Genomic DNA, 20939 nt, shown 5'->3' on the forward strand with positions numbered 1-20939 from the left:
GGCTGCTGGTGTCTTCAGTGGAGGATGACGAGGTGGAGGAGGAGGTGAAGGTGGAGGAGGAGGAGGCAGAGGAGGAGGAGGTGGAGGTGGAAGAGGTGGAGGAGGAAAAGGTGGAGGAGGAGGAGAGGTGCTGCACAGGAGAGCTCACAGCAGGGGATTGAGGGGCGAGGGGAGGAAGCATTTGGGGCAGTGAGGGTGTGTGGGGGTCTGGAGGTGTCATGGAGACGACAGAAGGCTGCTTAGGGGGTCAGCAGAACCAGGTTGTGGTCACATCTTCCGAGAGGGGGGAGGGCTGTGGGACTGATCCAGTGTGTTACAGTCTCTGGTGGGGCAGTCAACATACTGGTGAAATTTTGGAAGGGTTTTATCCAGTGAGATGTGATTAAAATCCCCAGTGATGACAATAAATGCGTTGCATTTATTTGCAATGAGATGCAGCGTCTGTATCTGGGCAACAGCGGAGTGGATGACGTCACAGGCCAGCGCTGCATCAGCTGAAGGAGGAAAGTACACACCGATAATAATGGCAGACGTGAATTCCCGGGGCAAATAATAAGGCCTCATCCCCACAGTCAACAGTTCAATGTCCGGGGTAATGAGACGTTTCTTCACGTGAATGTGTCCGGGATTACACCACCTCTCACTCACCAGTGCAATCCCTCCTCCTATTTCTTTCCGCTGCTTGTCACGTCCCTGTCTGCCCGATCAGTGCTGAAACCGGGAATCGCCACGCTGTGGTCCGGGATGTGTAGGTGAAGCCATGTCTCCGTGAAACACAACACACTGCACTCACGATATTCCCTCTGAGCCTTTATCAGCGCTGCGAGCTCGTCCGTCTTGTTCCCCAGAGACCTCAAGTTTCCCATGACGACCGCCGTTATCGCCCGTCTGTGTCTCCTCCTCTTCACCCTCTGTTTCACTCCAGCTCTGCAGCCACGGCGTCTCCTCCGCAGCTCCTTCAGGACCTCAGGTCTGGCTCCGGGCAGCAGTACAGGTTCACACAGTGCAATCAGCTGGTCGCGCGTGTAAACAATGCGCTCAGTGATGCGCTCCTGACCCTCCGTTGCTAGGGTTAGCAAAACCATGACAAAAACAACACAAAAAGTGCTGTGAAAGTTCAAAAAAAGAAAAAGTGGTACTTGAGATTAAATCAGATAATCATGTTATAGAACAATATCAAGATCACATATTCATTTTTACTGATGGTGAAATGGGCAGCTTTCGTTGTGCAGGGATGGAATGCTCAAGCTTTGAAGAGAACCTCAAATTTTCTAAGCGTGTTCACAGTGGAATTATACACAATCCTGATGGCAGCGCAATGGACAGAGCAGATCCAGAACCATAAGGTTTTGATATGTAGTGACTCTGTGTCAGCAATCAATATTGTTGGGAAAGGATCATCAAAGAGTCGTCAAGACCTTGTATATGACATTCTTCTGGCAATAGGAGATGTGAAAAGGTGAGGGGTAGAAATATCTTTTCTATGGGTCCCAGCTCATGTCGGTATTGCAACAAATGAAAAGGTTGATAAGTTGGCTAAGGAAGTTGCTCTAAAGGAAACTGTAGATGTCAACATAAATCTATCAAAGGCTGAGGATAAAAAGTATAGTGTGGCAGGACACCATTTTAAAATGGCAGCAGCTCTGGGAGCAAGAAAACAAAGGAAGGCACCTATTCGCAATATCTGGTAGGGTAACTGACTCCGTTAACATCTGCAAAAGAGGGGGGTTTAGACATAATGAAGAGGTTACTATTTCTAGAATGAGAATTGGGCACACGTATCTGAACAGCACTTTGTTTATTCTAGGAAAACATCAGAGTGGCTTATGTTCCTGTCATGTTTTGATGTCTTGAAGAAAATATGACCGCCAAAGACAAGACCTTCTTAGAGAATTGAAAAAAAATGGATTAAATTAAGTGTCTCTTAAAAGTATTTTGGAAGTGGGGTCAAGCAGGAGGGGAAAAAGCTGTTTATTCAGATTCTTAAAAGACACTGGGCTGTATAGTAGAATATAGAGCACTAAGGTGCTAGTACTATAGGTGGCAGCAATGCAACTTTTGGATGCCGACTTCCCTAAAACCGCAAAGAAGAAGAAGAAGAAGAAGAAGAAGAAGAAGAAGAAGAAGAAGAAGAAGAAGAAGAAGAAGAAGAAGCAGTACGCCATTGCAGAAGAAAAAGGAGGCTTTTATTTTGACAGTCATCACCGGAAGTGACGTTTATTATTTACCGACCTAAACACCGGAAGCAGTGCGCGGAGAAGTCTTTAGTTTAATCGAAATAACGGCAGAAAAACCGATGATTGTTTGTTCATCAGAGATGGACCGACACCGGAAACAGCTGGAGGTGGTTATAAAACCGGAAACGAGGCTGCGAGGAGGTTTGTTTTCTTTTTACTGCTCTTCTAATGATGCTAAGCTAACGTTAGCTACAGCATTCACACACATGCAGCCGGTTAGCCGCAGCTAGCTCCTGAAGTTTCTCAGAGGAAAAGACAGTAAAAATGTAAAAGACATAAATACAGCACTTAGTACATAAATAAAATCAGCAATAAATAATCACCTGTGCTAAATTTATCTATGACTTATTCCTCAGTGTGATGGCTGCAGGGATAGGCGGTGCTAGGGCAGGACATATGGGGAAGCTACGGGACAAAAAACAACCTTCAACCTCAGTCAGGCAGATACAAAGGCCTATAATATTGCTGATGTTCATCAGAGTGAGATGTCACAGCTGAATAATTCTATTAATTCTTTACTCATTTTGCTGTTGTAGCCCAGAAGAAATTATTAATTAGAAGCCACCTTACCTTTATTGACTCCTTTTTTATTTCTATTGTTTGTACAATTAGAAAAAAAAAATCATAAAAATTACAAAAAAATGACAAATAATAGACTGTGCAAGAAGAGGAAAATACCGTCAAAGGGCTTCACCTTAATAAAGCAACAGTTGCCGTGGGGCCGTATTTTTTGTATTTGAGTCTTGAGCATCAACAGAGTCAGTGGCCCTGAGGCCCTCCAGCAGTCTATTCCACAGTCCAGGGCCGTAATGATAAAAATGAGTCTTCCCCAAAGGTTTTGGTTCTCACATTGGAAACAGATAAAAGACCAGTACCGGAGGACCTCAGGGTCTGCGAGGGCCGATAAGTTAAAAGCCGGTCAGAGAGATAAGAAGGGTCGTTAAGACACTTAAAAAACTAATAAAACAACATTAAAATCCATCCTGAAGTGCACAGGGAGCCAATGCAGTGATTCTAAAACTGGTGTAATGTGAGCCCTCCTTCTGGTCTTCGTCAGCGCATGTTCAGCTGAGTTCTGGAGCAGGACCATCGGGACCATAGAGCGGGGCATTACAGTAATCTAACCGGCTAGAGATAAAAAAAAAAAAAAATGCATTAGCACCTCTGTGCTGGCCAGAGAGAGAAACTGGTGAACTATATTCTTAAAATGGTACAAAACAATCTTTGTAGTATTTCTGATGTGTTGAATACAATCAAATTCAGAGTCCATAAGAACAACCAGGTTTTTTACTCACTGTGAATGTTGAAAAGCATTTAGTGTTGGTAAAGGTTTCTCTCTCTTGCCTTCAGGACCAATAATTAAAACCTCTGTTTTGTCCTAGTGTCTGAGTCACATATTCAACAATATGTGGTGATCACTGTATCAAAAGCAGCGCTTAATTCCAGTAGCCCAGGGATTGCTGGTTTCTGAGAGTCCATGTTACACCTGAGATCATTAACAATCTTCATGAGGGCTCTCTCGTTACTGTGGTTCATCCTAAAACCAGACTGACACTGTTTCTAAAGTTGTGTTGCGGTTTTTATTTAATTGGATAAAAAACAGCTTTTCTAACACTTAACTTAAAAAGGTTAAGTTGGATGCAGGTCGGTAGTGAAATTGTCAGAATCCAAATTGCTCTCCTTCTTCTTCACCACTGCTGTTTCAAAGGCAGTGGTGGAGAGAGCAATTCACAAGGTTTAAAAGTTCAAACTCAAAAAAGCCTAAAATTGTTTATGAGGGATGTGGGAATTGGGTCTAATAGACAGGTTGTTGGGTTAACATGAGAAAACTCTACCAGGACAAAATGCTCCATTGTTTCCTCAGATGAAAGTGATGGTTGAGGTCTGTTAAAAGCAACATTGTTTTGTTATAAAAGAGTGGACCTAAGACCAACGACTTTACCTCTGAAGTGGTCTTCAAAGTCCTCACATAGATGGTTTGTTGGGACTATGGAGGATTTCTTAAAATCACTATTAGTTAAACGAGCAATTGTGGAGTAGAGGAATTTGTGGACATTCTTTTTATCTGAGATGAGTTGTGAAAAATGGGAAGTTCTTGCCTGTTTTACTGCTTTATTGTAGATCTTGAGTTTGTCCCGGAATATGCCGTAGTGAACTGTTAAATTTGTCTGCATCCATTTTCTCTCTGCACTCCTGCAATTTCTTTTCTGTTGTTTTATCTCAGTCCTTATCCAAGGTGGTTTAGGTTTGGTTGATATTGTTTTTGTGGAAAGTGGAGCCACTGTCAAAATTGTCAACAAGGAAATCGCAGGGTGCAGGTAAAATATCATCAGTGCTATTGTGTAATATTTCAATAAAATTCATAGCCACTTCAGAAGTAAGGTAGCGCTTCCTCACTGTTCTCACTGGGGCCTCCTGTTGGATAAAACTGGAGATATCAAAAAACACACAATAATGTTCAGACATAGCCAGGTTGAGGACAGATGACACACCTGTGGACAGACTATATGTTATGACCAGGTCCTAATTTTTGCAATATTACGCAGGTGAAAATATACAGTCCTTGTCGTTAGTTTTATGTGAGAATCGAAGGACATATTCTGATCAAAACACCCAGATTCCTTACTGTGGTGCTGGAGGACAACACAACATTTCCTTGAGCGCATGCGCCGCGGTGTATGCAGCCTGTTCTAGTCGCTCCTGCTTACTTTTACTTTGTTTTCAACTTTTCTCCTTTTTACTTTATCTTACTTTTTTTTTTCTTTTAACATAGTTATTTATTAAGCCTCTCTCTTTAAACATGCTTGTGTGGAGAGTTTTTGTTGTGGCGTTTTTGGTTGAATCGCTGCTTTTACTCCGCCACACGACGGCTGCTCAACAACTCCGCATTGTTTACTCCAGGGATCAGCTGTTAGAGCTGAAGCCGGCCGGCTCGGCTACGGTGAAGGCGGACATCCCTGCTGAACTATGGAGGAAAACACACCGTGGGGGCAGAGGGAAAGGATCGCTACGGCGGAGAAAAGGAGCGAAACACCGGAGACTTATGGAGAGGAAGACATTCAAGCCGTGTCTCCCATCTCTCATCATGGGCAACGTGAGATCACTGGGGAATAAGATGGACGAGCTAACAGCGCTAACCCGGAGTCGTCAGGAATACCGGGAGTGTAGCCTGATGATTTTCTCGGAGTCATGGCTACACGCGGATGTTCCTGACCACAATATTTCCACCGAGGGCTTCCACACTGTCCGGGCTGACAGGGACTGCACTACGAGCGGCAAGCGTAAAGGAGGGGGGCTTGCTGTTTACGTGAACAACAGGTGGTGCAATCCTGGTCACGTTACCATCAAAGACCGCATCTGCAGTCCGGATATTGAACTGTTATCTGTGGGCCTCTGTCCGTACTATTTACCCCGTGAATTCTCACATGCTATCGTTGTGGCTGTTTACATTCCCCCGTCCGCTAACCCAACGTCGGCATGTGACGTCATCCACTCCACAATAGCCAGACTACAGACCGCACACCCGACTGCTCTGATTATAATCTCGGGTGACTTCAACCATGTCTGCATTAAAAAGACACTGCCGAAATTCACCCAGTATGTGACCTGTACAACAAGAGAGGAAAGGACCCTGGACCTGTTGTATGCTAATGTGAAGGACGCATACACCTCCACGTCCCTTCCCCCCCTGGGGAGATCAGATCACAACCTGGTGCTTCTCACCCCCTGCTATGTGCCTCTAGTGAAGAGGCTGCCTGTGACCACAAAGACAGTGAGGACATGGTCAGAGGACTGCTATGAGGCACTGCAGGGCTGTTTTGAGGTGACAGACTGGAATGCACTCTGTGAGCCGCATGGAGAGGACATTGATGGGCTTACTGAATGCATCACAGACTACATAAATTTCTGTGTGGACGGCATTGTCCCAGCTCGGACTGTGCGTTGTTACCCAAACAACAAGCCCTGGGTAACCAAAGACATCAAAGCCACTCTGAACCAGAAGAAGAGGGCCTTCAGAGGTGGCAACAGGGAGGAGCTTCGGGACGTTCAGAGGGAGCTTAACAACAAGATCAGAGAGGCTAAGGACAGCTACAGGAGAAAGCTGGAGATGAAACTCCAGCAAAACAACATGAGGGAGGTCTGGAGTGGCATGAAGACCATCACAGGCTTCAGACCAGCTAGCGGTGGATCTGATGGCAGTGTGGCTGGGGCTAATGAGTTGAATCTGTTCTTCAACAGGTTTGACACTGCAGCCCAGGCCCCTGCTGTCTCTCCTGCTGACTGTCTACAGCCATCACTGCTTCTGACTCCCCCTCCTCCTCCTGTTAGCACCTCATTCAACGCCATGAGACCCTCACACCCATCCCCCTCTCTTCACACCTCTCCTGGCTCTCCTGCTACCTGCCCTCCTCTCACTCTGGACTTCGAACCTCCCCCTGCTCAACCTGCACAGTTTACACCGCTTCAGGTACGGAGACAACTGAGCAAACTCCACGCCCGTAAGGCTGCAGGCCCTGATGGTGTCAGTCCACGGGTTCTCAGAGCCTGCGCCGAACAGCTATGTGGAGTTCTACACCGCGTCTTCGAGATGAGCCTGAGCCTCCAGAGGGTCCCTGTGATATGGAAGACGTCCTGCCTCGTTCCAGTGCCAAAGACGCCGCAGCCCAGCGGTCTCTCTGACTACCGACCGGTGGCACTGACGTCTCATATCATGAAGACCCTGGAGAGACTCGTCCTGGAGCAGCTCAGGCCTATGGTCAGGCCACACCTGGACCCCCTGCAGTTCGCCTATCAGCCCCGGATTGGAGTTGAGGATGCCATCATCTACCTGCTAAACCGTACCTACACCCACCTGGACAAGCCGAGGAGCACTGTGAGGGTCACTTTCTTTGACTTCTCCAGCGCATTCAACACCATCAGGCCTGCTCTACTGGGTGACAAGATGACGGCGATGCTGGTGGATCCCCCCCTTGTTTCCTGGATTGTGGACTACCTCACTGGTCGACCACAGTACGTGCGCCTGCGTCACTGTGTGTCAGATACAGTGGTTAGCAGCACTGGCGCACCACAAGGGACTGTTCTCTCTCCTTTCCTCTTCACCCTTTACACCACGGACTTCAGCTACCAGACAGAGTCTTGCCATCTTCAGAAGTTTTCTGATGACTCTGCTGTAGTGGGATGTATCAGTAAGGGTCAGGAGGCTGAATACAGGGCTGTGGTTGACAACTTTGTCACATGGTGTGAGCTGAACCACCTGCAGCTCAACACAGCAAAAACCAAAGAGCTGGTGGTGACAAAGACACCAGTGACCCCAGTTTCCATCCGGGGGCATAACGTGGACATTGTAGAACACTACAAATATCTGGGGGTGTTCATTGACAATAAACTGGACTGGACTAAGAACACTGAAGTCCTTTACAAGAAGGGACAGAGCCGCCTCTATTTTCTGAGGAGGCTCCGCTCCTTCAACATCTGTCGGACCATGCTGAGGATGTTTTATGAGTCTGTGGTGGCTAGTGCTTTTATGTTTGCTGTAGTGTGCTGGGGCAGCAGACTGAAGGTTGCAGATGCCAACAGACTCAATAAACTGATCAGAAAGGCCAGTGACATTGTGGGGGTGGAGCTGGACACCTTGGCTGCAGTGTCAGACAGGAGGATGCTGTCGAAGGTGCGGGCGATACTGCAGCATGGCTCTCACCCTCTCCACAACACTCTGGCTGAACAGAGGAGCACCTTCAGCCAGAGACTGATTGCTCCTAAATGCACCACTGAGCGCCACAGGAGGTCATTCTTACCTGTGGCCATTAAACTGTACAACTCATCTCTTTAATTATCGGACTCTTGACTACTTAAAAACAAAACAAAACAAAATATAAATATCTGTTCTCATTTCATTTCATTTGCCATAACAACCTAATTGTACAGTGTATATATCTCAGATCGTATTTTCACACTCACTTCAGATTGTTTACTTGATTGTTTATTATTTATTTGTACTGTATTTTATTGGCTATTTATTAGCTACTTTAGATTTATTTTAATTGTATTTTATTTGAATCTTTACTTTATTTTATTTCTACTTTATTCATCTTTATGGCTTGTTTCTACTGTGCACGGAGCATTGGAACGAAAGAATTTCCCCCCGGGGATCAATAAAGTATTCTGATTCTGATTCTGATCATCCAGAGTAACAATATATTTAGCTATTGAGTTTTGGAGGCCTTTAGGGCCAAGTACAATAACTTCAGTTTTATTTGATTTTAACATCAGAAAATTGCAGGTCATCCAGCTTTTTATTTCCTTAATGCACATTTGAAGTTTATCTAACTGATCGGTTTCTTCTGGTTTGATCGTTAAATATAATTGTGTATCATCAGCACAGCAATGAAAATGGAGTTCTTCCTTGTAATATTTCCCAAGGGAAGCATACATAAGGTGAATAGAATGGGTCCAAGGACAGAACCCTGTGGAACTCCGTGAATAACTTATGTGTGCATGGAGGGTTTTTCATTAACATGTCCAAACTGAGATCTATCTGATGAACAAGACTTAAACCAACTTAATGCGGTTCCTTTAGGGCGCACTCACACTGTCCTTCCGCACCGGGCCAAAACAGATTTTTCTGCTAAAGCCTAGTGGGTTTGACCAGTGAGATTGCACCCGCGGGACAAGTACCCTAAAGCCTGGGGCGCGGTGCGGAAGGACAGTGTGAGTGCGCCCTTAATGTGGTTCTTAGATGCTCCTGTCTCTGTAGCATGATGTGATGGTCAATAGTGTCGAAGGCTGAGATAAGATCTAGTAAAACAAGTACAGAGACAAGTCCTTTGTCTGAAGCTATTAGAAGGTCGTTAGTAATTTTAACCAGTACTGTCTCAGTGCTATGAGTCATTCTAAATCCTGACTGGAAGTCTCGTGCTCGTACACGTGCACACGCTCCTGCTCGTACATATGCAAAAACGCTCTACAAAAGCCCACCTCTATCAGACGGGCCGTGGACGGCCGCAGTTATGCGCGGAGTGGGTGAACTCACACTGGTCAAACCCACTAGGCTTGACCCGAAAAACCTGTTTTGGCCCAGTGCGGAAGGACAGTGTGAGTGCGCCCTTAGAAAGAAAAGGAAGGTTAGATATAGGTCTATAGTTGGTTAGTACCTCTGGATCAAGACTGGGATTTTTGAGAAGAGGTTTTATTACAGCTACTTTAAAAGACAGTGGTACATAACCTGCTGATAAAGACATATTAATCATATCAAGTACAGGAGTGTTAACTAAAAGTTAGCACAGATGAGACGTGTGATAATGTGGGAGGCTAGTGCAGTGAGACCTTTGATTTTGAGATGGAAGTTGTCTTGCCAGAATAGATCAGTCCTTTTTCAGAATGTGTCAAAGTTATTAAGGAAACCAAGCCCACATGAAGAGCAAAAGTCTGATAACCACTGATTGATGCTGAAAAACCTGCTAAAAAAACTCCACGTCCGTGGGAAGGAATAAGCCTGGTGAGGACCTATATATTTTATTTTCTGGACTATCTATGAGGTCAGCAAGCTGCTTATATTCAGCGCGGAGCTTTGTTGATTGTCTGCACCTGAGATTGTTCATGCTACAGTAGACGAATATATATACTCTTCATGCTGTCCGTGAATATCTACTAGCTAGGTAAAACTGCAGGTCTCCACTTTTAGCTGCTAGAGAGAGAGAGAGATTATTATTTTATTTAAGTATCCACGTGGAAATCAGTGTCTCTATTTCAAATTAGCAAAATATTGTTCAGATCACATTAATATCATATCATAGTGAATTTAGCCCCATATCACATTAATGGATGTTTGTTTCTGTTTTCGGCTTTACCTTCAGATGTCCAGAAAGTAATTGTTGGTGAAGAACATCTGCAGGAGTGGAGCTCCAGTCTGGACCAGGAGGACCCAGAGCCCTCACACATCAAAGAGGAACAGGAGGAACTCTGGATCAGTCAGGAGGGAGTGCAGCTTCAGGCAATGGAGGAGGCTGATCTCAAGATCCCATTCACTCCAGTCTCTGTGAAGAGTGAAGATGATGAAGAGAAACCTCAGTCCTCACAGCTTTATCCAAGACAAACTGTACATATAAAAACAGAAGAAGAGGACTGTGGAGGACCAGAACCAGCCAGGAACTCAGATTCAAATTTAAGATCAGATACTGATGAAAAGACTGAAGAGTCTTCTGAACCTGAGACTGATGACAGTGATGATTGGAAGGAGACCAGAGAACATCAGCTAGGTATAAACTCTCTGAATAAAGAAGTTCCTGTCAATGATTTAAGATGTAGAACTGGTGAGAAAAAAAAAATTAGCTGCTCTGAGTGCGGGAGACGATTTGGCCAGAAGGGACATCTAAAGACACACATGATGATTCATACAGGAGAAAAACCATTTAGCTGCTCTGAGTGTGGGAAAAGATTTGGCCATAAGGGACATCTGAAGACACACATGATGATTCATACAGGAGACAAACCCTTCAGTTGCTTAGAGTGTGGGAAAAAATTCACTGATGGTAGATATCTGAAGAGACACCTCATAACTCATACAGGAGAGAAACCGTTTAGCTGCTCTGAGTGTGGGGAAAGATTTGGCCAGAGGCCATCCCTGAAGAGACACATGAGAAGTCATACAGGAGAGAAACCTTTCAGTTGCTCAGTGTGTGGTAAATGTTTTACTCGAAATGAAGATCTGAAGAGACACCTCAGAAATCATACAGGAGAAAAACCATTCAGCTGCTCTGAGTGTGGGAAAATATTTGGCCAGAAGGGACATTTGAGTACACATATGAGAACTCATACAGGAGAGAAACCATTCAGTTGTTCCAAGTGCGGGGAAAGATTTGGCCAGAAGGCATCCCTGAAGAGACACATGAGAAATCACACAGGAGAAACTTTTAAGCTGCAGTGTGTATGACAAAATGTTCAGCTGTCCTCATGAGCTGAAAAGATATACATTAGTTGGTCATCAGTCCTCTCAGCTTCATCAAAGTCAAAGTGAGGAGATCAGAAAGGCAGATCCTCCAACCAGCAGCCCAACAGATTGAAACAGAAGCTGATTGAGAGGACTGGGGAGGACCAGAACTAACATCATAACATCATTTCAGGACACTTCTCATTGAGTATGTCTAGACTACACAACTGCAGTGAGGAACAACTTCCTTTTAACCTGCAGGAACCTCCAACAGAATCTGCCTCTGGTAGACGGCCATCAGAGAAAAAGACAGAGATATGAAAGAACAAGTAGAATTGATAACGTCCATTGATGAGACATGAATACAAACGAGACAGAGAGACAGAGAGAGAGGAGGAGCGAGAAGATCAGAATGTCAGAGGAAGTACGTCAGCAGATTTGGCCTATAGCAGCAGAACTAAAATCTGGACCAAGAAAAACCTGAGCCAGCCCTAACTATAAACTTATCAAAGAGGAAAGTTTGAAGTTGAGCTGGAGGCTCTGCCTCCCTTTCTCTCATTCTCACTCGAGGAACCACAAGTAACTCTGCATCCTGAGAATGTTATTAAAGTCTACTGAATGTATTTTCTCTTATCTTTTCATTTTCAAATTAAAGAATGGTTATGGAAACACTGTAATACAGTGCAACTTTTTTTTACTAAATTTTGGCCTTTGTTCCTGGTTTAAAATTTACATGTTTTTAATATCAGCATATCTCCATGTTCAGGCAGAAGCTGAGGTCACTGCACATTGTGTCCCTAGAGTCAGAGCTACACATGGAGAAGCAGCATTCAATTCCTGTCTGCAGACTTCCAGGTCTACAGATACTTATACTTTTCTGTTTGCTGCTTCCTTTCAGTCAACAAAACCATTTATTACCTGATTATACTGAACTGTAACTTTGAGTCCTTTCGTATTCTTGGTTTTATTTTAATTTTAATTTATTTTTTCTTTTAATTTTGTAATTATTTACATGAATGTATTTTATGTTACTTTCTTTCTTTCCAATACTTTTAATGTTTTATGTAAAACGCTGAATGACCTTGTTGTTGAAACTTGCCTTAGGTACGTGTACATGTTTATGTTGGGTTGAGTGAAGTGGTAGTAAATGTTCAGTGCTGATACACCTCTGATTTAAAACAGGCTGGTGCGTCCTCAGTTTCCATGTTCTTTGCCCGCTGTGACTGCTGCCATCTTGGCACTGCTGTCTGCTGATGTAGGACGCCAACAAGCAAAGTCAAAAGTAGAGAGCACCATCTGCTTTTTAAAAAAGGCATCACCATTCATTTTTCATCTCAACTGAATCTGAATCATCACACATTTGTATATTTTTTTATTTCTCACGATGTATCGTTACATCCCGACTAGTTTTTCTGTGTAGTTTCAGACCTGATGTTCCTGATTTTTGCAGTGTTTCACAGGTAAAAATCGGCAATCGTTGGTGTTGCTGTTATGTGGGCGTTAATATCCTGATGGAAGATAACTCAGAGATTTGTTCCTGTGTACATGGTGGACAGTATATGATATGCTTTTGTATGTAGGATGAGCAGTAGTGTGAGTTTCAGTCTGGTTTTAAAAATGCTCACAGTACTGTCACTGCTGCTGTGGCTGTAACAAATGTTCTCATTGTTGCATTGGACAGAAAACAGTGACTCTGTCAAATCTATTCAATGGAGTAAAGAAAACAACATTTGTCTCTGAGCTGTAGTGTATGAGATGCGTGAAATACTCACAGAGTAAAAGTACCTGACTTTTCGAATGAAATAAATTAAATTAATTAATTTTCAACACACAACACAAGTATTCATCCCAGCAAAAGTGTGATGGGTGGGGAGCCCCCCAGGAAGCCTGAGTACAGTGGAAGCATCCTGCTGTCAGTCCCATGTGTGTCATCAGTCACATGTGACAGCCTGCAGAGCTTTGAGCAGTGGTTTGCTGCTGTCCGCCACCATCTTGACAACTGTCCAGGTCACCTCGCCCAGAGTGTGGGAGCTACTCAAGTGAATTTGTACTGACATTCAAATTTATGTGAGAGAAGACACCTCAACATTCTCATTTATTACCACATTCTGATGATTACATCATTGTAGAACCCACAGCTGCCAACCTAGTTCCATACTGCATTCTCTTCTTAAATCTGTTCAAAATGACCAATGTTTGTTTCCATTTTCATTTCCTGATTGACACTATTGACACTATTGGCTGGTTAGGCCACTGGTCTACCTGTGGGAACGAAATGATGCTGATGTTCCACAGCTCGATCTATCTGTCAGCCTCACAACCTCTCCAGGTGAACTACTATGCACAGGTGTATGTTGTGATTTCCACCTCAGATCAGGTCTCCACTATTCTTCCACACCTCGGCTTCATCGGCCGCTAATAGAAAAACCAAACTGTCATTTTTGAGGACCAGCTGAAATCTGACAAACACATCAAGACAGTTCTTCAGTTCTACTTTCACCTGAGGAATAAAGCGAAAATTCTCCCACTGTTATCTTTCCAGCAGGTGGAAATGGTGATCCATGCCTTTGTTTCCTCCCATTAAGACCACTGTAATGCTTTTTTTCCCTGTTTAAGCCAAGGCACTGTTGCCTGGTTACAGTAAGTCCAGAACTCTGCAGCCAGTAGACTCGCTCAGACCTCATATCGCTCTCATATCACCCCGGTCCTGATGTCACTTCACTGTCTTATGGCAAAATTTAAAATTCAGTTCGTTCAAGTTCATCCTCATCTATAGCTTTGAATTATCTCACTCCAGAATATATCAGTGAACTAATAATGCCATATACCTCTGCAAGAGCCCTCAGGTCCTCCAACTGGGAATACAGCAAAGTCTCTGAGGTGTTTCAACTCAAAGCTTTCATTGTTCTACATGTTTTTGTGTTTTAGCTCTCTGTTTTAACTTCTGATGCCTCAAATTGTTCCAAAGAGAGCTGAAAGAAAGATACATAGGGATAAACTGAGTCTCTCTGTTTGAAATGTCTATCTCTAGTTCATTGGGATTTAGTGCAAAATACAAACAAAGCAACACCACCATCATGTGATGAAACTAAAAACAGCAACACAACAAAATGAGAGAGTGAATGAACGAGAACAGAAAGAGTCTTCCTGACTGAACTTCTGGACTAGTTATGAACTTGTAGGTACTTTGGGTTTAATTGGATCAATAGTGACTATCAAATGAAATATTTGATGAGGAAAATTAATAAAGAAAAATTACTAAAAATTAATAACTTCAATTTATTAAAAACGTCACACGGAGAACCAATCAAATATATTGCCTTGACTCACGTTCAGATTATGAGATTGAGTATTCTCAATAAACTTACCGTTAATCAAGTAAATATTAGTTATCACCAATAATTATCAAAGATAATAATAAAAATGACTCTAGTTAAACCAGAGTTCCTCGGGGCACCACCGTCATAGACGGAGTGATAACTAATATTAAAGTCTCATAAAATATATTAAACTACTAATTAAGGGTTAAACACCAATAAATATAATAGTTTAACTAGTTGAAGGATTTAAAAGTTCTTTTCTTAGTAGAAGCTGGCTCATTCATCTTTGTGTAATATTAAATAATCAGACATATGGTAAACACAAACATTTATTAACAAATTAATAAATGCAACAAACAAGACACAATAAACTAACTAAAGTTAACAGCAAACGTATGTTTGTGTGTATGTGTGTGTGTGTGCGTGTGTGTGTGTCTGAGAGAGAGAGAGACAAAGAGAAGAGGTGGGGGCCCGAAGAAGGTGTGAACATTCTCTTTGTTACACAAAGGCCGGAAGCCTGATCTCTCAGTTTTTATGACAAAGTTACAATGGTATCTAGCCGTTCATAAAGTCCTATAACATGTAGTAATGCCCAGTTGGTGATTAGTTACCAGTCCATGAGATAGGAGATGTTGCGCATTGCTTGATGCCAGTGGTTGGGTGAAGAAAGGAAGCTCCGTGGTAGTTCTTGTCTGATTGTGGCTCTTAGGCAAAAGAGGAAACAGATCGTCTGTGCTGTGCTCAGTAGAGGATAACCGGTTGGTTAACCTTTGTGGTGATCCCACGCCATAGGCCAGGTCCAGGGCCGAGGGGACAGCGGGCAGCTGGTCTCCTGGATCCGCAGGGACACGTAGAGTTGGAGAAGAGCAGGAGGATCCGGTCGAAAGATCCAGTAGAAAAGATTCAGTAGAAAGAGAGCGAGAGATTGTGTGCTTCCCTTTATATAGGCCCGGATGATGTCATCACCTGGGGGTCAATTCAGCCAATGAACAGTTTGGGTGCCTTGGAGGATTCACACCTGGGTGTGACCTGTTGTGGGGGTGAAGGCATTTTGAGGTCTTTGTTCCAACAGGCTGTGGGTTCTACGTTTAATCAAACGGACAGTTCGAGTTAAGCCAGAAAATGAACAATCATCTTTGGATGCCGGTTGCACCTACAAACTTGAGGTTGACTGATCTTAACTGACACATTTATAACATTATGACGACTTCTACTCACCTCAACAATCAGCTGGATGTGGAAGACTCCCCCTCTTATACTGAGGTTTGTGTGTTGACAATGTTTACACGCCCCATCAGGTTTTCCAATACACACTCATATATTGACCATCAGTAGGGTCTACTTTGTGTCCAGTCGTCATCATACATGCCCAAATATAGTTTATTCTCAAAACATGATGTGAGCTTATCAGGCCTATGTTCTAAGTTCATTGTGGTTGTGAAATAGTTTCCTGTTATTCACTTTCTCAGTCATGTTTCTTCCACATATCCCTCCTGTCAGGGTTCCTAAACTTTCATTAGAGTATTTTTGTTAGAAATCAATTTTGCCATCCGTGGCTCATGCAGGTGACAAACCTCCAGCCTTCATTCATCATCATGTAATCATTCTTGATCATCTCATCATTTTATGGAGAAGAAAAGAACTGCATAGTCTCCATGGCCATGAACAACGGCTGCATTGATTTCTTCACGATAATCTTTTAGCATGTGATGAAATAAACCAGTGATAAAACATTTGGAAACTGTAAAACTGTAAATTATAAACTGTCACACTGTAAATTATAAATGCAAAATCTTGATATTGTCACTGTTCAGTCATCCAGCCCTCAGTAGTTTTCCATTGATCCTGCCTCTGCCTGAGTCTGAGTAAACCGTTGAACTTTTACCACTGTTTCTGAGTCCTTTGTACTGCAATTGGGTCCATACACCACCTATTACAGATATAGTGTTATTACCTGTAAAACTATCAAATGAGTTACAAATGTAGTGTAAGCCTGAGCAACTGTAGATTGCCTGCATTGTACAGATGTGTTAAATCAAAACATGAAATCAGAGTATATATGTTTTAACATCTGAAAATTAATCTTTAACCTCACTGAATACAATGAATGAAAGCACTACTTTCCTCCTTCCTGACTCTCAACTATGCAGATCATCCGCTGTGATCTGGTGATCATAACCATCTAATCTGAGTGTTTACATCCACCATACCATATCCCTCCTGAAGTCAATATTTGTGATTTACCTTGATTGTCTTATTACCATAAAACCTGTAACTATTCTCTGGTGTATGATTATGATGTAACCTTTCCCTGGCGACTTACTTCCATGGCGACTTACAGTCTAATATTGGATAGCATACATATATGAAATACATAAACATTCTTGTACAGTCTTAAACAATAATGGAATAATATGTAGGTTAATATGTGTCGGCATCGCCCATCATCAGTCCTTGAAGTCGCCAACTCCGCCAATACCAATATTCAGTGGTGCAATATATTTTAGAGTGAGAGGATGTCTCATGGCACAGTCCTGATGAGCCCTCTCTCAGTTAGTTTGTGTCACTTTCACCATCCTCCTTACTGCTCCAAAAAAAGAGAAAATCAGAAACCATGTAGACATTCCATAGTTACTTTGCCCTGGGTAGTGGTTCAGTTAAGAAACTCCAGTTGAGCCATTTGTAGTTTTGTGTCCTCCACTGCCCGCTTACACCACATTCCTTGGATCCACCTTTTCAGTATGGGTATGATGCAACAGTGTAGGGATGCTACAATAATTAACGCTAGGAATATTACCGCAATAGCTTTTATACATAACGCTCCCTACTCTCCGGCTCCGGCTATTGCTTCTAGTCCTCTCCACTCACATGCATCTCTGCCAGCATTTCTTGTAATTTTAGCCTGCAGCTCCTTCAATTTGTTCATAGCAATGGAAAAAGTTCCATTAGAGGCCGTATTGTTTGGTATGTATGTGCAGCACTGCTCCCCAAACATGTAGCATACTCCTGTTTTGGCTTGCAGCCACAATCCTGTTCTAACGTCCCTGAAGGGTTTTCAAACCAGACTGGTGGCGTATTTGGTGTCTTGTTTACATGTGGAAAACAGTATAATATCCATGTAACACCACACTTTACCGTTGTGTTTCCTACTCCAACACCACCTTGATCCCTAAAGACTCGAGCACTCATATTCAACCTCTTGGTCTATGTTGTAATTTGTTGGAGGGGGGGGGGGGGGTCGTCTTCAGCAGCCTGTTTATTAGAATCAGCACATTTTATGTCGTATTTATAGTCTCCAAATTTTTAAATATGTATGTATTCTCTGAGAACCATATAGTAATCTACATCCAAGACCACACACAGGTTAGCGAAAGAACCTCGGTGCATGTTTATTCCTAGTAAACTGTCCTTTTTCACAGAATCTGATACTCTGCACACTCTCTAGAGTTATATTTTTCTGGGATTACCGTAGGTCTCGTTCCAGGACTTTTGAAACACTAAAACGTCATTTGTCATCAGGTCTTTGGCCGTAGCCCAAACACTATTGTACCAATAGTTCTGTACGGCTCGGGCTCCAGCTCATCTTTAATCTCTCTATATTCTTTAAGGCACACCCACTTGGGTTTAAATGCTCTTGGACCTGCCACAGGGAATGCTCTTGGACCAGCCTTGGGGCTGTATCCATTGCACGTCACGTCCACCAATACCTCCAGCCCACCTTGAGGATCGTTACACTCTACTGTACTCTCTTTTTTATTTTCAGTTGCATTGTCTGTTCTATACACTCTAGGTTGAATCACAACCCCTCTCTGTACTCCTACCTTTGTGGTCTTGATTAGACCTGTGGTCACTGGTTTTGGTTTTACTGTGGTGGTTCTCTGGGGTGTTGTAGTGGTTGTCATGCTTTAAGTTGTAGTAGTAGTCTTAGCTTGTGTTGTAATACTTTTAGTTGTAGTAGTAGTCTTAGCTGGTGTTGTGCTACTTTTAGTTGTAGTAGTAGTATTAGCTGGTGTTGTAGTACTTTAGTTGTAGTAGTAGTCTTAGCTGGTGTTGTAATACTTTTAGTTGTCAGTACAGCTGCAGTCATACTCACAGGTTTGGTCACTTCCCCTTCAGGTGCGGGGATCGCATCCCTCGCCAGCCCTTCACACAGCACGTCCATGGTTGGCTTTGCATACCTTGCACTCCACCATACTTTAATGTTCTCCTGGTCACCTATTTCTGCAGCGCTGACATTATTGAGTTCATATGTTTTGTCAATATTAATTGCTGCATTATCTACTTCCATGATCCACCTACACAACGCCTACCAGCACGCATTTTACTGCCCCAAAGCCCCACACTGACGTTCCTAACTTGTCTGATATCCATCCACATACAGCTTGCCTACTTTCATCTTTTAGGATTTCTGAGGTCGTCACCTCTCTTCTTTCTACCGAACCTGTTCATTCTTGTGAAACTGCAAAACTGATGGTAATGCTCAGTAGTTTTAAACATTTGTGGCAAGGAGGAGGTGAAAATAAAATAAGACAAATACTACAGCAACGCCACCCTGGGAATTTCACCCAGAGTTTTATTTTCTTACGCAAGACACACAGGTTCGTTTTTACTTCAAGGCGAGAGACGTGGTTCAAAGTTTTAAAATGCATTTTATTTTAATATATTCTTAGAAATCAATAAACTCATTCAGACAAAAGACAGACCTAATCAGGGCTGAGGCCGAAGTGGATGGATGAAGGCTAGTGCAGGGGAGGAATCCACCAAAATAAAAAAAATAACCGGGCACACATGGCAGACACACTCAGTGAAGAAAAACCCACTCCAAGGGATACAGCAAGAAAAGACAAATGAGGATGCCACCACCAGGTCACCAGGAACGCCACCACCGGCCTACAGCAACTGAAGAGGGGGGAAACAAAAGATTAGTGGGGTTGCCTGTGACGCTGATCACCTGTACCACTACAAATACCTTGAGCTGACAGGCATGCAGCGCCGGACCATTGTAGTCCCTTAACTAGTAAAACTATTCCCCCCGGATTGGCATCCCCTTTCTTGTTGTGGTTATCACGCTCCCCGTCGTATGTTGTATGTTATTTCTGTACCGTTCATGACAATTAACTCAAACACACATACTCAAAAATAATGAAACAGGATCCACACATTGATACACTCATTCAACATAAGGGGCACCAGTCCCCAGTAGAACAGATAGTCGTGCCCTGCAGCCTGCTGCCAACAAATTGTCCTGTTCAAGCCAACATGGCGACACTTCCGCAGGACCGCAGGACAACGCTGTACGGTATGCAGCAGCAGCAAATATGGACAATATATAGTAAACACAACGCACAAAGCAGCAGCGGCCCAAGGAGGTGGCTACAGTAAGACCTAATTGAGGAAAACCATCATTAGCATTGGCTAAGTAAGTTAAAATGATGAGGTTATGCATTAACGTATAGGCTACATACCTTTTTTTAGTAGCACAGACACTCACACACTCACAAGAGGAGGGAGGGAGAAAGGACTCCAGAAAGCCGCCAGCATTTATCTGTTACCACACTAGCATTAGCCACCCAGTAGCATCAACCACAACCGAGAGAGAGAGAGATGACTCTGACCACCGCCAAACAATCACTGCGGCGCACACGGACAGGAAGCCCAGAGCAGCACAGGATCGCCCTACAACACAACACAAATGCCTAAAACACAATGTTCGCAATAATAAGACGAGCAGCGAGGTGAAGCAGCGTGTGGCCATACCTGTCGGGTACACAACCGCCGACCCGAAAATGACGCAGGGACAATGGGAGCGCAAAGGACGAATCGTTGGGCCGACTACCGCTTTTGTACCGGCCCATCTGAATGCATAGCAGAAATGAGTGGAAACCATAGTAACCAAAATGTAAACAAAAAAGGCAAGAGGGGAAACAAGACAAAATGCTTATCCTGATACAATCTACCCCCTCCTTTTGTATCGTCGCCCCGACGATGAACTAAAACCACAACTAGCTCCAGGGCCTAAAAAGAGCAGTGACAGCCTGTGATACAGAACCCTGAGAGTTTGCAGCACCCAACGCAAATTCCCCCACTGGCGTTGGGACGCGATGGACATTGGAATGCTGAAGAGCAGCTGATCGTGCTGATCTCCGTGGGGCCATGATGCTGGTGTCAGAGGAGCTGGTGGGTGGAATAACCAGAGAGGTGGATGGCTGAGCAGGGGCTATGACAAAAGGCCTGGAAGGACCTGGCTTAGTGGGGATCAGGTCAGCTGAATGGGGTGACACGTGAGAGGAGGCTTGAGTCTCTGCTACAGCTCCGGTAGCTGGCAAGATGGACACAGAAGCAGTTTGAGGGACCAAAAACAGCTGGTCATCATCAAAGGAAAACTCATCATCAGAGAAAGAAAAAGGGAGACTCAACGGTTGCCTGTTGGGGGGTAGTATTATAACAATAAAGGAC

General features: G+C 43.6%; 1 protein-coding gene across 1 annotated transcript; it reads left to right on the plus strand.

Moving 5' to 3' along the window:
• Positions 1–2268: 2268 nt before the first annotated feature.
• On the plus strand, positions 2269–11166 carry LOC310964931 (uncharacterized protein; the record flags this gene model as incomplete). The annotated part of the gene is made up of 2 exons (XM_083938256.1): positions 2269–2378; positions 10091–11166. The coding sequence occupies exons 1-2, from the start codon at positions 2297–2299 to the stop codon at positions 11164–11166; spliced, it is 1158 nt and encodes a 385-aa protein (XP_083794382.1). The 5' UTR covers positions 2269–2296.
• Between the last annotated feature and the right edge of the window lie 9773 nt (positions 11167–20939).

The sequence above is a fragment of the Echiichthys vipera genome, assembly GCF_963691815.1.
Source record: "Echiichthys vipera genome assembly, chromosome: 23".
Taxonomy (NCBI): domain Eukaryota; kingdom Metazoa; phylum Chordata; class Actinopteri; order Perciformes; family Trachinidae; genus Echiichthys; species Echiichthys vipera.